At 45.9% G+C, this 16952-nt stretch overlaps 1 protein-coding gene across 2 annotated transcripts in view; it reads left to right on the forward strand.

The window, feature by feature from the left end:
* MICU1 (mitochondrial calcium uptake 1) overlaps nt 1–16952 on the forward strand; it is an 86114-nt gene that overhangs the window by 49219 nt on the left and 19943 nt on the right. For both annotated transcript variants that reach the window (XM_029962579.1, XM_018079925.2), the window contains 2 exons: nt 6200–6282; nt 11146–11343. In XM_029962579.1, the coding sequence (XP_029818439.1) occupies nt 6200–6282; nt 11146–11343 (281 nt within the window). The remainder of the gene's footprint in view (nt 1–6199; nt 6283–11145; nt 11344–16952) is intronic.

Raw genomic sequence — 16952 nt, forward strand, 5'->3', positions numbered from 1 at the left:
GAACTGGGTGGTGTGTGCTTTCCAGCTCACAGGAGCCCTGTGAAGGCCAGGCAAGGCAGGAGCTTTCAAAAAGGAAAATTTAAAAAAAAAAAAAAAGAGAAAAAAAAGGCGTTCCAGGGCTTTTAGGCTGAGTTTTAGGTATTTTGGGAGTTTGCTGAATAGTTACTGAAGATGGAGGAGTATCTCTGGAGCTACAGCGATTCCCCAGAGGAAGAGTTTTGGTTTCATTTGTAAAGCCTTTGCTTTTATAAAGATAAAACTCCCAAACAAACCTTGCCCTGTGGCTAAACAGAAAATTCTCTGTTAACACCACGCTGGTTCCAACTCCTAAACGTTACCTTTCAGGAATCCAGTAGTTTCTGACTGGTTTTTTTTCCCCCTGGGAAATAAATAAAATAGCATGAGTAAAGTAAGTCTTAAACCAGACAATTCAATATTGGTTTTCTCTCTGTGTTTTTTAAATAACCCAATCATTAAGGAGGTATCTGGACAAGGGAGACATCAAACAGATAACACCCACTAATACTGGGAAAGGAAGGTGGCATATTGGGCACTAAGCAGGATGATGAGAAGGGGGAGTGTGAGATCGGGTCTAGGGGTGGGAGGCAGGAGGGAGAGTGATGGAGAGAGATCCAGCGTGGTCTAGTCTGGCTTATTGAACTGCAGGCTGATCAGGGAGAACCTCAGCAAACAAGAAAGCCCAAGGGCTTTGTGTCATTGTGCTCCTCGGGCGAGGGGGGGTCGTGATTCCCAAAGCTTTTCATTTCAGTTGTCTGTGCAGCTCCAGCTGAAGTTCAGTTGTGTCTTCTGGAACGGGGAGGGGCAGGAGGAGAGAGGGCTGGAGGCTTCATCTGTGTTGCTCTCAGACAGCTGTTTGCATGTTGCCCAGAGAATGGAGTCTGACACCACACTGTGTTCACTCTCTGCTCTGAGTTTCTGTGAAAATGTATTTTTAAAACAATTAATAAAACAGCTTTTAAGTGCTTCAGAAAATCAGCCTTCTGTTAAAAGCAATGAGAGCTGAGGGGCCTCAAGGAGGCTCCCTGCTTTCTGCTGCTTCAGCTGCTCCTCAGGTTTTGGGGCAGAGACAGAAAGATGAGCAAAACTCGGGATAAGCAAATGCTGATTTTTCTGGCTCCTTCAGATTTCCCCTGGATCCTTCAAGTGTCACAGGAGAGCAAAGCCATGGCTTCCCTGACCAAAGAGGTTTTTGCTTTTGGACTTGCAGAGCAAGTGGAGGAAGGAGGGAAAGAGCTTTTCCATCATCAGCAATTGCAGTTTCCAAGCAAATGGGATCTGTTACCCAGTTCTAATGTCAGCTTTATTAACAGGTACTGAAGGGAGCTGGGCATTAACAGGATAAATTGCTGTTGTTTCCACAGTTGGACTGTCTCTGTGTCTGAATTTAATCCTCCTGGCAGGAGGGTTAAATAACACTGGCTAAAGCCACAGTAATCACTCTCTTGCCAAGGCTCTTGTAGCAAACCTGCAGCTCCTTCTCCCATCTCCTGCTGGCATTCTTTCTAGACTGCAGCAAGCTCCATCCCTTAGGATGGATCCACCTGGGTCATTTTTTTTCTTTCCCCTGTGTAGGAAATAAATCCCAAGCTGTCTGACTCTGGGAATTATGTTATGGCCAGATCCTGAGTGCTGTGTGTGTCCCGGTGGTGGAGGGGGCAAGGAATGTTCTCCCAGACTGCTGCAGCAGGTGACACGATATCCAGGGCCTGTTTGCTCCAGGGCTGTTCTGAACAGGTATTCCTGGCTGACAGGAGTGTCTTCAGCCCCCATCCCTGCCACAAGTGAGATCTGTTATCTCTGTGATCTTATCAGCGATGGCTTAATGCTGCTTTGCCCTGTGCCACAGGGCTCCTTTCCACAAGAAAAGGAGGCAAAAGGTTGCTTTGAGTCCATAGGACTGTTTTTGTTTGTGGTCCTGGCCATGTTAATTTTATCTTTAGTCTTTCAAGACCCTTTGCCTACTGTGGGTCCATCTCACCCACACTTTGGTGCAGGGATGTCTTCATGCCTTTCTGCCAGCCCAGCTGCTGCAGTGTGGTGTTTCCCGGATGTATCTGAGCAACACAGAGATCCTCTTCCAAGGGATATCCTTCCATCCCTTCTGGATGTAAGCCTGGTTGCTCTCTGTCAGAGGGAGGGCTCTCTGGCTCAGCATCCCAACTTCTGCTGTGGAGTGGTGGCCGTGCTGAAGGACAGGACAGGAACAGGATGGATTCCTCACAGTTTGGAGTCTTTCCAGGCAGAGCTTGGCCTCTCTAATTTAAAAACTGCCACTGGGGCATGGGATGCTCTCCCAGCCTCTCCTGCAGTCTTCCCATGGTCTTTCTCAGTTCACCTCTTCATCACTGGCATGCTGGGATGAGCTGATGGATCTCCACCAACCTCCCGTGTCACAGGGGATGGGGAATTCCCTGTGGGAAGGACTACTCTGCATGCAGCACTTGTCAGCCTCGTTGAGAAGTTCCAGAAACCTACTTATGATTATTTCTGTAGAATTAGGAAATGGAATAACTTTGTGCTGCTCATAGCAATATCCCTGAATAACAGAGATCAAAGGAAGGGACAGAGAATTCTGCTGCAAGACATCACAGACAGTTAACTTGTGTGCAACCACGTGCTGCATGAGCTGCAGTGGGAGTCAGAGGGAAAGACTAGTTGAGGGGTGTCTCCAAGTGTGGAATATCGAGTTTGGGGGAAAGAGAAGATCAAATGAGTGCAAAACCAGAAAAAAAAGTGGCCTTTCTCGTCAGCAAGCTTTGAATATATTTCAGAACACACTGCTGCTGGTGAGTATGGGCAGTAAAGAGCAATTGAGTGCTGCAAATTGGTCCTTTGAATAATTGGAAGTAGTTTAAAATGGCATAATTGGCTTAAAGATGCCTAATCAACCCATCTAATCCCTGGGAGGCTCCCCAGGGCTTTACACTGATGGATGGAGTGGGTTTTTTCAATGTGGTCAGAGCTGCTGCTCCTCATCTGTTTGTCTGGTGGAAGTTACTCATCTTCATAACATTCCTGTGTGTGGCTTTTGCTTTTCTTGCTACCTTTCTGTCCCAAATATTTGAGTGGAGCAAATGAATCAAGAAAAATATCAGTTGCCTTTGCACTAAGTCCCGGGTTAGCTGAAGAAGCAGCTTGGTGTGTAGAGCTGGTGGAGTTATGGATTTACAGGACCATTTCAATCTGATCTTTCTAGACATGGTTCCATATATGTCCAAGGTAGGAATAGATAAATCATGGATTGAGAAGGGCATGGGCTCCAGGACCACGTTTTCACTCCTGTTGGTCTGGTGAGAGGTGTCCCTGTCCATGGTGGGGCGTTGGAACTGGATTATCTTTAAGGTCCCTTCCAACCCAAACCTTTCTGGGATTCCACATTAATGATTTGGAGGAATCATCAGGAAGTCACCATATCCTCCCTCGTTGCAGAAGGAATATTGCATTCATTTGGAGGCATCTTAATTAAGGGGGCAGTGGGGAAATTTAGAGAAACTGCAGTTGGGAATAGTAAAATTGGAGGGGCAAAATAAAAGGGGAGGAAAGGCTACATCTAGCTGAGCAAACTGGTATCTGCTGCTTTGACTGTCTGCAAGTTTCAGAGCTAGAAGTGCAGGAGGAGGAAGAGAAATGGAGGTTGTGCAGGCTGAGGTAATGGGGACCAGCAAGGGTGGGTGCAGAGTCAGTCTTCCCAATAAATCCTGGCCAGAAGCATCACAGCCAAGAGCAGAGGCAGGAATTATCTCACCCAGGACCCATAAATCCAGCCCTGGAGATCAGGAAGGTGCATCTTAATGCACATTCCTTCCTGAGCAGGAGCAGGATGACCTAATTGTTTTCAGTGCCCTCTGGTTGCCCTGGCTCAGGTTCACATTGTTTGGATTGAAGTGTCATCACAAGGAATTGGAGAGGGACAGGTAGATCAGAGTGTTGCTTATTAGCTCAAGGAGTGAAGTAATCAAATTTGCCAGTTGAAAGCCACATTGCTTCCCTGTCCTTAGAAAACACTGAGCCTGCAGATTTTTGATGCTGAACTGTTCATTTTAATCTTGCAAGGGTTGTTCTTTGATAAACTGCTCCTGGAAATGTGTATTTAGAGATGTAAAAGGAAGGAAATGGCCCTTGCGAGGGGTAAGTAAAGTATTTTGCTTTCTCTGTTCATCCCCCATCTGCACAAATGGGATGTGCTACTTTTATATATTATATATTTTAGATTACATTATCTATATTATGTTTTCTTAAAAAAAGAGGGGAAACCCAAATGCCAGTTTTTAAGAAGGAGTAACAAATTTTCCAATCTCAAAATAAACCTGGCAGAGAAAATGGGGGAAGAAGGATGGGATGTGTTGATTGCTCTTTTTCTGGAATCTTGTAATTAGATCAGTTTTGCATATTCCTCCTCTTCCTCACAGAGGAAATATCTCTCCATGCAGTGCTAGACAGAAGAAATTGCCTCCAGGCTTTCACACAGCACTTGCAATTAGAGTGAATATGTTTTATTTAAATATTAAGACAGTAGTTGGGAGCTTGTTGCTCCTCGAGAAAACGGGGGATTCATCGCTGGAAGTGCTGGATGGATACAGAGGAGGCTTTTTGCATAAATCCCTTAAATTAGATGTATCATTGGAGAGATTATGAAGGTGGTGTTGGGGACAGGGGGACCAGCTGTCCCCAGCTCAATTAACACTGGATTAATGAGGGAGGGCAAGCAGAGGTGTCCCATCCCAGCAGCAGGGTGGTGGAGCTGGTGGAGGGCAGGGCAGGGATGTGGGTGGAAGGGGGGTGACCCACCACGTGCTGCTGGTTACAGGAGCCCTTGTTTATGCACGTGGTGTTGGCATTCCAGGCTGGCAGGGGGAAATGGGGAATGCAGGGCCGTGTGTGCTGTGTTTATCAAGTGGGTAGTGACAGGCTGTTCCTGCCATCAGCTTTAATGTCACTGTACATCTGTTTGGGGCACAGAGTTGTTTGGGGAAAGGGATCTCATTAACATGTTTGTTGGATCTTTTTGTGATAAAGTGCTACCAGTTATTACAGCAAGGAGAAAACAGCATGTAGAAGTTTCCTGGTCTTGGATTGGAGCTGCAGCTACTGTAAAAAATCCACTTTGGTTCATTCCATATTAATTTCATTTTGCCTGAGTGATTCCTCTTTGCCTTCCCCCTACCAAGGAGATGCCTTGCCACAGAAGGGTGGTTGCAGAAACTCATTATTTTTTGAGCATCCACAGGAGATATTCCAAGTTGATTGCACAGATGAGGTTAAAGAGGGGTGAGCCTCACCAGTGATCTACATCCTGCTGCCAGATTTGGGTGGGGAACAAAGAAAGGGCTAAGTTTTAATTGAACATTTCAGATGACAGCCTAAGCACTAGTTATAGCCTAGAGGATTCCCTGGAAATCCCAGCAAGCACCAAGATTCCTGTAGGTGGTGTGTATTTGAAAGTAGCGGAGGAAGAGAAATTCTCATCTGTTTGCTTAATATGGCAAAAATTGTGGCACTGTGTTGTAGCTTCAAATGGTGATGGGTTACAGAGCCCAGAATGGAAAGGTACTAAAATCCTGTGGTGGGATGCAGGGGAAAGAGCGTGGTTTGCTGGGATGGGTGGCTGGGAAGTGCTGCCTTTGCAGAGTTCTGCCTAAATAAACCATGACAGCACAGACTAAATGCAGTGAAAAATAAGGTACGGCGGCGTCTCAGCTGGTGAGCTCCAGCCCACATGTTGTCTCAGTGTCATAACTGGACTGAGACAGGGTGGGAATGATTTGTTTAAATTTGTGCAGTGAGAGGAGTCTGGAGGAGAATTACCCAAATTCCAGGTCTGCCCCTCACCCATGGACTGCTTCAGGGAGCACACAAAGTGCTCTGTGGCACCTGGGGAACCTCCTCTGGCCAAACTGGGGTTCTTGCCATTAGAAATTGTCATTGGAAGTGTCAAATAGTGTCTTGCTTTCAAGCTTTTTCTGCCTCTAAATGGAATAAATGTTGTTCAAGAAACATCTCATCCCAGCTCCTTGTCTTGAGGTTCCCAAGAGCTGCATTTTCTTATTAAAATTGCGAGAATTAGGGAAAACTTCTTTTGGATAAAGTCTTTCAGAACCTCTGCCATTTTTATGGAGCTTTTGTGTCTTTGTTAACTGTTCTTTTTATTGTGTTTTTTGTTGGTTTTTTTTTAATGTAGCTCCCCAGAGGAATTTTGAAATTGCCTTTAAGATGTTTGATCTGAACGGTGACGGCGAGGTGGACATGGAAGAGTTTGAGCAGGCAAGTTGAACAAAAGGTTGATTTCTCAATGCTACAGCATCTCAGTCACAAGTGCAGTGCTCCTCTATGATGTTACTGTGTTTTATATTTGTGGTTTAGTGCTGGTTTACATCTTTTCCTCCTGTGCTCTGCTGCGTTGCCTCAGCTTGTGGGTTTTTTTAACTGGATATTTCAAGGCAGAATTTTTCATTCAACCAGGACAACCATTTCAGATTTCCTGTGGCTTTGTCACCAATGTCCAAGGCCAGGTTGGATGGGGATTGAAGCAGCCTGGTCTAGTGGAAGGTGTCCTTGCCCATGGCAGGGGGTTGGAACAAGATGGGCTTTACAGTCCCTTCCAACCCAAGCCAGTCTGTGATTCTATAACAGTTCTTTAGAAGATGTCACCTCCAAAGTAGATAAAGAACTTCTTTTCACTCCACTGATGTCATGGGATTTTGATCCTACTTCCACAGCTTCTGCTGTGTTCTTTAATCTTATTTGTTTTCAGAGAATAACCAAGGTGAGTCTGCTTTAGGAGAATTTATCCACTTACTCTAATATAATCTAAAAAAGTATTATTAAAAGCATATTTTCATTAGTCCTCTACTTCTTACAAGACTTTATCAGCAGGGAGTTGGATGCTGGCTTCTTAATGAGCTCAGCCTTGGTGTGTGGTGTTGGTGAGCTCCTCCTATGAGCTGTGGTTTGTGGGTGTGTCCGAGTGAGAACTCGAGTTGTCAGAGGGGAAAAGATCTGCCCTCCCCAGGCAGGAGTGTGTGATTTTCTTGCCTACGTAGGAAACAATCTTAGAGTTCTGGGAACTCACAACCACCCTGAAATCACAGTATGTTAGCAAAGCTCCCTGCTTGTGCTGCTCATAAAAGCAAATTTAAATGCCTTTGCAAACTGATAGCTGGGACCACAGCAGCCCTGAATAATCCAGTCACAGGTTCTTACCGGTTGTTCAACGACTAGTTCACTTCAAAAGAGTCTCTACGAGGTCATGCTTGTGGCACTTGCTGTAAGTGGGAGGATCTAGTGGCAAAGGAGGTCTGTTAAATTAATTCTCCCCATCTGATCTTTTGCTGTCATCCTGCTGAAATTATTACCTGTGGGGATGATGTCATCGTCACGAGTTTGCTGCAGAGCCAGGGAAGAGAGCTGGGTAGCTGTGAGGGTTTGGATGCACACTTTGCACTCTGAGGAGAATGGAGTTATGTGTGTCTGCAATCTGATATCCCTTCACTTGACAGCTTGAAATGTAAACCCAGGGGTTTGTCCATTTTCCTTCCTCTCGTTTCTTTTCCAAAGTAAAAAACACTGGTTTTCCTTCCATCCACGTAGTGCACTCCACTGCAGCTCTCTGATCAGCTTTAACATCTCCAGACGTGTTTTACGGCACTTAAAATGTCCTGGAATTAAATCAATTATGGCAATATGTGAGTTTAGGAAAAGCAGAGAACGATTAACCTCCTGCTAAAGATGCAGTGACACCAAGGTGCCAGTACAGGTGTCGTGTTCAGGTTTTTTATTAGCCATGTGAAGTGAGGATGAACGTTTCCAAAGTGCTACGCAGATGAAGGTGCAAAATTGAATTAAATGATTTCCAGTCATCCAGTAGGCCAAGGGAAGTTATACGTGCATTAAGTCATATAAAAACCCTTAGGAAGGGGAAGGTGTTTTTGTTAAGCTTGTTACATGTGTCACTGCCTCTGTAGGAAGGAATAAAGTTCCTGGTTAGCATCAGAATATTTTGGTGAAGGCTGATCTTCCAGAGCTTGGGAGTCAGAGGATGAAGGAGCTGTTTTGGGAAGTGAGGAAAGCTGACACTTCTGGTGGTGTCTGAGGATGTTGATTTGCTGCACTTCCCAAACAGAGTTAAAACAAACACACAGCTTCCTCGGTGGGAGGCACCTGTACCACACTATGCACATATATGATGTAACAAACAGTCATTTATATGATAAATACTCTTGTTCACTCCTTATGCAAGTGCCCCAGTAAGGGCATGAAGGGTGTGGCAGGGTCTGCAGCCCTGTCCTGTAAACATCCTACCTGGAAGGAGCAGCTGGAACTGGCCCTTCCGGGGGATTGTGCTGCTGGAGGTGACCTCAATTTACAAGAGCAATATCTTTTGGGGGAAAATGGGTAGAAAAGGAAGAGGGAGAAAAGTATCATTCCCACATGAGCACGTGGGAATGGACTTCCTACTCCTCCTTTACACGTTGTCTCAGGAGACAGCCAAAAGCAGGTCCTTCTTCTCATTAATGTCTGGAAACCCTAGGAGTATTCAGGGAAAAAGATTGCTTCACTAATTTAGCTAGTATGTGAGTTGGAGGCTTTAACTACCTAATAAAAAATGTTGAATTTCTTCAGGCCTTGCTGAAAAGCCTCAGATTTTCTTATCCAGTTGATGCATGTGGTTAGTGCATAGTGCTGAATAATGTGGTGCCTGCATCAGTATCAGCTCCCACTCTTCGTCCTTCAGCATGTAAATAGTGAGTTTACTCCTCTATTTTTAATTAAAAAGTTGGCTGAAAAGTGATGAACTCGCAGGCAGTGTTACTGGTGATTTCTCTTCAAACCATTAGCTATTTTCATAGATCTTTATTTTATTTTACTTTTTCTCCCCTTCATCTGGTGAGAAAAATGAAGCATCACAAACACTTAGGCTGAAATATGAACAAAAACAGTGGAGCATCTCAGTGCTTCACATCCTGGTACAATTGATGAGCTGTGGGTGAGGACAGCTCTTTGCTTTATGGGCATTAGAAAGATTACTCCAAACAGGGAAATAACTTTGTCTCCAGTGCCCACAGGTAGATTTTTAAACAGTCCACTGCTTGTTATAGATGGGAGAGGAGAAGAGAGATGGTGGGATGCCTCATAAATAACAGCCAGGAGCAGCTGCTCTGTGGAGCAGTCTGCAGTGGTAAACACTCGTGTGGGAACAGGGGCAGTTTTCCAGGCTGGTCACAAACTGCATTGCATCAGACAGTTTGGAAATATTTGTCTCTGGAATGTGCTGTGTGCAGAGCTCACAGTGGAAGTGGAGCACAGCAAAATGGGGAGTGCAAAAATCATGGAATCCCAGAGTGGACCTTAAAGCCCATCTCATTCCACCCCCTGCCATGGGCAGGGACACCTTCCACCAGCCCAGGTTGCTTCAAGCCCTGTCCAACCTGGCCTTGGACACTTCCAGGGGCAGCCACAGCTTCTCTGGGCAACCTGTGCCAGGGCCTCCCCACCCTCACAGGGCAGAATTCCTTCCCAATATCCCATCTATCCCTGCCCTCTGGCAGTTTGAAGCCATTCCCCCTTTTTCCTATCACTCCAGACCCTTGTAAATAGTCCCTCTCCATGTTTCTTGTAGGCTCCCTTCAGGCCCTGGAAGGCCACAATTAGGTCACCCCACATCCCTCCTCACGTGTCAGGGCATATTTAAAACAAACAAACAGACAAACAAACAAACAAACAAACAAAAAACCACCAAAACCTTTTTCATGTATTTTTTTCCTCTTTATTTCCTCCTCGTTTTAATTTTCCTTGTAACTGAAGAACAGCCAGCAGTGCCTGTTGGAGGCAGCATTTCAGCTGAGGTGAGCCCCGCAGTGATAATGCAGCGTTTTGCTCCCGAGCATCCCCTGTGGGATTGTTCCAGCGCTTTCTCCCTCGTTAGGAAAAAACTGAACGCGCCAAATACCACACTAATGAGGTTCTAGCATCCTTTTGTCAGCTGGAGCTCTTGGCAGCTGTTTTTCTTCCTCCCTTCCAATTTCTGTCGGCGGGAGGAAGAGGCTGAAGGCAAAGCAGTGGTGTTTGCTGGAGCTTTGGGAAGCCTGTGCTGCCAGGTGGCTTTTTCTTTTTCCCCCCTTCTTTCTCACACTCATTATCTTTAACACAAATCCTTCTGCTGCCCTGTTGGAAGAGATCAGTTTTTACACAGAGAACAAGTCTGGCTTCTCATGTCCCAGCAATAATCATTCAGATGGGCGGGTGCTGGGAAGGTTTAGTGGGATACTTGAGGGATGGAGGGAGGAGGTGAGTGTGTATTTACGTTGGCTGCCCCATTAAATTAGCACAGGACCTTAAAATAACAAACTCTGGGATTTTTCAGGCTGTCCCATCCTTCAAGTTCAACCTTTTTGCATACTTTAGGGGGTAGGGAAGTTTTTTGGAGAGCCCTTTGCTCTGGCTGGGACAGCCCCAGGGATGGAGGAGCTTCCAGAGCAACAGGCAGCAAGGAGGGGAGTGTGCTTGGGTAGAAACCCCCTGGATTTGTGCACAAGTGCAAAAGAAATGTGTTGTGAGCTCACAAGGATGTGCAGTAAAGGAGTGGAAGGTCCAAAACACATGCAGGGTGTTTTCTTCCTCACAATTGCCATGGCTTTCTCACCTCCTGTGACTTTGCCAGGAACAAGCTGGTCTCTGCTGACCAGGCACGGGATCAGCACTGGAATGTTCATCTGCAGACTGGGTGAATTGTTTCTTAAAACTCACTTTAAGCATGTCATGCTTTTCATTCTTTAAAGAGGACTGAAAAAGCAAAGCTTAAGTTGCCCAGAGAGGTTGTGGACTCCTCATCCCTGGAAGTGTTCAAGGCCAGGCTGGACAGGGCTTGGAGCAACCTGGTCTAATGGGAGGTGTCCCTGCCCATGGCAGGGGCGTGGAACTAGATGGTCTCTAAGGTCTTTTCCAACCCAAACCATTCTGTGATTCTATAAGTTCAGCCAAATTTTTGAATTGTCGTGTCTTTTAAGAATCATTTTAGGAAAAAAACCACCAAACCAAGAGGATGACACGGCTGATCTTGGAGTACTTCATACCGGTACCCCCAGGTGGTGGCAGTCTTGGTTGTGACCTCCTGCCTGTCGTCTCCAGGTGCAGAGCATCATCCGTTCCCAGACCAGCATGGGGATGCGCCACCGGGACCGCTCCACCACTGGCAACACCCTCAAAACCGGCTTCAACTCCGCCCTCACCACCTACTTCTTCGGGGCAGACCTGAGGGGCAAGCTCACCATCTCCCACTTCCTGGAGTTCCAGCGCAAGCTGCAGCACGACATCCTCAAGCTGGAGGTTTGGGCTGGCCCTGGGCACGGGGAGGGCTGTGCTGCAGGACCTGGCTCTGGGAGCAGGGCTTCACAGGGAGTTTCTGCTCCTGGATCAGAGCTGCTGTTACCTTTCTGGGGAGCATTTTGGTGCCTGTGGCAGCCCCCCCAGGGAATGTCTCCAGCATTTGCAGGTTGCTGGAGCTGGAGCAGCATCTGGCATGTCCTGGGTGTGCCCCCCTGCACGTGGTGCTTGCCTGGCTGTTGCCTTGGCACTGCTGCTGGGGATGATTGGGGTGATTTAGGGAGAAGCAGTAGAGGCTGAGGGACCTTGCAGAGGAGGGTTTGTGGCAGCCCTAATCAGTGAGCTGTGCCCTGAAGGACCGGGGTTTATAACCTTCCCCAAACTCTTCATCTCTGCTTTTGTCCCCACCTTTTTGTTTGCCTCATTATTCTGAGTACTGCTGCTGTGTTCAAGCCTTGTTGGAATCCTGCTCACGAGGTGTTCTCTGTTGTATGACCTCTGTGGTTTGCTCCTGGATTAATGTTTTATAAGAAATGTTGTCCATCTCTCCTGAGGTTTTTACCTTTGAATTGTATTGAAAATCTCTTTTTTTCTTGGCATTACCGTGAGTTAACTCAGCTCCCAACCTCCTGCTCCTAATCACTTAACCTGGATTCAAGCATCAAGCTTCAAAATGTGGTTCTTTTGTATAAAATGAGTACAAGAACAGCAATGGGGGACTTGCTGGTCTGTGTCCCAGCTCCCAAGTGGAGCTGACTCAGTTAGAAATGGTGCCCAGCACTGCATCAGGCTCAAAGGTTCGACCTGGCTTGAGCAAAGCCAGGCTTTGCTCAGCCAGTGGAGATGAGGATTTGTGCACAAGAAGATCCCCCACAACCATAACCTTTTAGCACAACAGCATTCAGAACTCTGTTGTTTCAGTCTACTGTCTGATTGTTCACATGCTCAGGGTGTGTGATCCAGCATTTTATTAAGTTCTTATTAAGTCAGTCTTGAGATCTTAAACTGAATTTATTCCCTTTTTTATTTGCACTTTTACAATTCTAAGTGAAAAACTGATCCAAGGACTGCCTTTTTTTTATTATTATTTTTTATGAAGGTAATTGCCCAGTTCACTGACTTCATTTCATGGTCATTAGAGCAGTGGTGTGGGGGGAATAGGCTGGTTGAAAACAAGGTTCTTTGTGAGCTGGGAAGTGTCAGTTCCTCGGTGCCTCTGCAAACTGAAACGACTAAAATGCTTTTGAGTTTAAGAAACATAAGCTGCAACTTGAATGCAAAGGGAAAAGAAATAGAGGTTATTCTGTCCTTGGTTTCCCACTGCCATGTTCACTGCAGAGGTGGGCACTGGAGTGTTCCTGACCTGTGCTCCCTCCACAGGTCCCCAGTTGTCTCATTAAGAAGCAACAGGGATTTTTTTCAGTTTCATGGTACTTGTTCTTCGTTTCCTCCTGTGGCAGTTTAGTCTTTGATGATTTCACTCAATTGTGTGTCTTCCTGGCGAATGTTTGTTGCCTTTCTAACGAGTTGGTTGTTAACTGGGGACAGTAAAGGATATTTATGTGCAGGTAAGTTACTGAATACCATGAAGGCAGCGTTGCTGAACCCCTGCCAGCCCCCCTGGGCGCAGCACCGTGCCGTGCTCGGCAGTTTTGGGACTCCTTTCAGCTGAAACATTCACCTGTGCAGAGGTAACAGTTCTGCTCTGCCAAACCTAATTTTCTCCTGAGTTCATGGTACTAAAGCACCTGATCTTTCTGCTCGTAGCTCTCGTGGATTTAGGCAATACAGGCCTATTTCTGTCCTCAGCATTATGCAACGGGGCTTCTCTCCTCTTCTGCCTTTATCTCTTTTGACATGATCTCCCACCTTCCCTCCCTGCTTCCTGTTTGATGTGTTTGTTCACAGTTAAGCAGCTTTTCACACAAGTGTCTAGTGGGTCTGTGTTGCTCCTTTTCCAGAGAGTGCCCTGATGAACTCAGCCACTTAAAAAGCGAGATAATTCAGAGATGAGATGTGCCCTGAGGAGAGGAGGATTTACCTTGACCCGTGCAAATGAGGAAGAATGTGAGAAGTGGTGCTCAGCTGAACTCCTGCACCCCTCACCTACTCATGCTTTGCTGGCTTAGTAAAATTGGAACATGTTCTGAAGCTGGGATGTTAATTTGAAACCCAACTTTTGTTCGTGTTCAGTGTCTGAACTCCAGGCAAGTCCCTGGGGAAATGCAGGTCTGCAAAATCTCTCCTGGGGCTGGTGCAGCCCCCAAGTGACATGAAACCTCTGGTTTCAAACTGGGACACTGACTTCCTCCCTCCTAAAAGAATTCTACTTTAAGCAAACCTTTTTTAAAGCTGTTTTCCCTTCAGCTCAGGATCCAGGCATTTCTGCAGTTAATACACTTGAGAGGTGGTTTCTTCTGCTGACTGAAGGTGGAACAATAGTTTCTGACCATCTGAACCCACTTTCTTTCTTCTTACTGCTTTTGGTTCTTTTTTTATTTATTTTTTTAATCAAAATATCCATGCATATTTCTTGCTAAGATTGAGCAGAAACCATCTCAGAGGATTTAGATGAGACAAAGCCCTGAACATTTCAACGTTCCTTGTGGCTGAAGTGCTGACAGCAGGTTTAAGTAACCATGGCCTGGTGTTTTCTTCTTCTCTTCTGCTTATTCTTTTTGATGCAAGTGCATTTTCCATCCTTTTATGGATGGAAACTCCACAATCAACTCAGTTGCAGGAAGGGTAGGATGAGAAAAGTAACCACAGGCAGAGGCAGAGGAGAAGCTTCTAATGGCTTATTACAACTTTTATTTTTTATTACAAGTTTGACTGGACAGGTTCTGCAGCTCCAACATATCCCATTAGGACAGAGAGTGTTTGGCTCTTTTTTTTTTTTTTTTTTGAGTGAAAATACTCTCTGAGTTTGGAAAATGAGTAGGACTTGACATCATTATTTATGCTATTTCTGCTTGTTAGTGTTTGTCCTAGATATTCCCATGTCCTTGATGGTCCAAAAGGAGTCCCAGCCAGCCTGTGGAGCCTTTCCAGCCTAAGTTTCCATGGTTCTGGAAGTGCATGTAGAAAAGACAAAGGCCTTTGTTCTCCACATCTGTCAGCCCTGCAAGGCAACCCAAAGCCTGCTGACAGCACTGATTTAATCACCAAAAAGGTCTTCCAAGTGAAGTAAAATGGGATTCTGTAAGAATATGGCAAAGGTACAGCACATCATTACTGTCATCTGGAAAACCCCTTATTTTCTGTGTCTGTTCTGTGACATGGAAATGTGGGAGGAACTTTTTTATGCTGGAAATTCCTGTTTCCATGGCCAATGCCAGTGCAATTGCTGCCTGGTTTGGTTTTTATGAGGAAGGGGTGATGGATGCTCTTCCATCTGCACAAGTCCTGAATCCTTTTGGATCTCAGCCCTGTCTTAACAAATACTCTGGTTTCAGAAGGTTTTCTGGTGCTTTGCAGTCTGGTTTTAAGGTACATCTTGAGTCTGTAAGTGCCTTTCTCTTCCAAGTCCCAGGACTGGTATCTGAGTAAACCTGTACCAGCTATTAAAAGCTGCTGTGTTGTTACCAGTTTACTCAAGACTTTTTGGGAGTTCTGCCTTGTTTTTACATGGGCTGGCAGAGTGATACAGGTTTTCAGTGATTTGTTAACACAGGCAACGAAGTTTGCAGCAATGAGTTGCATATCTCTGTATGTGCTGCAGTGATTTAGGTGAAATCAGAGTTTACTTCAGAGTAACTTAAGTAAATTGTTTTGAATGGCCTGAAAAATGAAGTCTGGCAGGGTCAGATTGGCTGAGCTTTGTAAGGAAGGGCCCAAAACTCAGACTTTTTGGAGGTCAAATTGCTATCAAACTTACACAAGGCATTTTTATTTTAAGTCTCCTCTATGACAGTCTCTGTCATGGTTTGCTGAGTTGTCTCTCAGAGCTGTCCTTTACCTGCTGATCCCCTCACTGTCAGCATCACCACTGGCCTGGCCACTGTGGGAGCAATGATGGGGAATGTGATGTTTTCCCCTTTTCCCTTTGAATTCCCACTTCTCTGCATCCTGTAATGAATTTTGTGTACTTACATAGTCTTGTCAGTTCAATATCTGAAACTCCTCCTTTGGTCCCAGACTTGCTCTCTCTTCCTTTGTTCCATCTGAAAAGCCCAACCTTTAATGGGTCAATTAATGGCAGGTACAAAATCGTTTGGGTTCTTTATTAGTGATCTCCTGACATGGCTCTGGGCCTGTGTCATTTTTGTCATCCCCTGACTCCAGCTAAAAGGTGTGTTGGTAACTAATAACCTTTAAACAACAGGTCTGGAAGGGAAGAAAGAGGATCTGGATATTGAGGCTTTTGCCCTCCAGAAGCACTTAGTATAGTCAGGGATGGACAAAGCCATGGTGGGTTTAGTGCCAAGGAGAGGGAGTTACCAGGAGTCCCTGCAGCCCTATGTGCTCCCTCTTCTGCATTTCATGTTTTAGAAGTTTTAGGGAATAGAAATGAGGCTGATGTCCCTGCCTTTGTGATGGAGAGCCATGAAAGTGTTGTGGATGACAGAATTTTGTGGCATCTCCAGTTAAAAATGGGGTCCTCTGACCACCATGAATTTTCACATCAGGGAACTCTCTAGTTAAGGAGTCACAACCCAGCATTTACAAATGTTAGCTGGGAATTTCTAGGCAGGCAGTTGAAATGGTTTGGACAGCTTATCATGTTTTTGATGGCGTTCAGAGCCAGCAGCCTGCTTTTGTCTTGCCATGTGAGTGGAAAGTGTCACATGAAGCTTTCAGGTTGACTGCACTGTCTCAGGGGTTTGGGGAGAAGCTGGCATTCAGTTTTTGTCCAATGTCAGCCAAAGACTTGGGAAGAATTCAGAGTGGGATGTTAGTATGGAAAAAAAATCTGAAAATAAGGATAAGTTATGAGGCCATGGCATGTGCAGCTTAAAGGAAAGACAGAAGGGAGATATAACTGTCTCAGTAAACATGAGGAGTCACTGCAAAGGAGTCTGAGGCAAGTCATTTCCATCAATCAGGAACAGCAGAGCAGGTAATGAGATGCCTAAGTGTGCACCAGGGAAAGTTTAGTTTAGATCCAAGGTAGGTTGAATTCCAGTCCCTTTTTCCATTAAGCAGGGGGAATGGTGGTGGGTGGGGGGTTCACCACCACAGGTGAGTTACTGGAAGCTGTGCTTGGTGCCTCAGTTGGAGGATGCCATAAACACTATCCCTAACTAATTCCTCCCTAGTACAGGCTGGAAAAGCAAAGTGGGGCAATCATCTGCACCAGAGAAATCAAACCCTCCCAGTGCCTCACTCTGAAAGGGGGAGGAAGGGTCAGATATCAGCTGTGGGGTGGTTTGAGGGGATTGTAAGACCATACCAAGCATCTGCGTGTCAGCTGAGAAATCACAGAATATCCTGAGCTGGAGGAGCCCCACAGGGATCATCCAGTCCAACCTCTCACCCTGCCCAGGACACCCCAGCAATCCCACCCTGTCCCTGAGAGCACTGTCCAAACCCTCCTGGAGCTCTGGCAGCCTTGGGGCTGTGCCCACTGCCCTGGGGAGCCTGGTCAGTGCCAACCACCCTCTGGGGGAAGA

Source organism: Manacus vitellinus, unplaced genomic scaffold (assembly GCF_001715985.3).
Source record: "Manacus vitellinus isolate BGI_N305 unplaced genomic scaffold, ASM171598v3 scaffold_48_pilon, whole genome shotgun sequence".
In the NCBI taxonomy this organism is placed as follows: domain Eukaryota; kingdom Metazoa; phylum Chordata; class Aves; order Passeriformes; family Pipridae; genus Manacus; species Manacus vitellinus.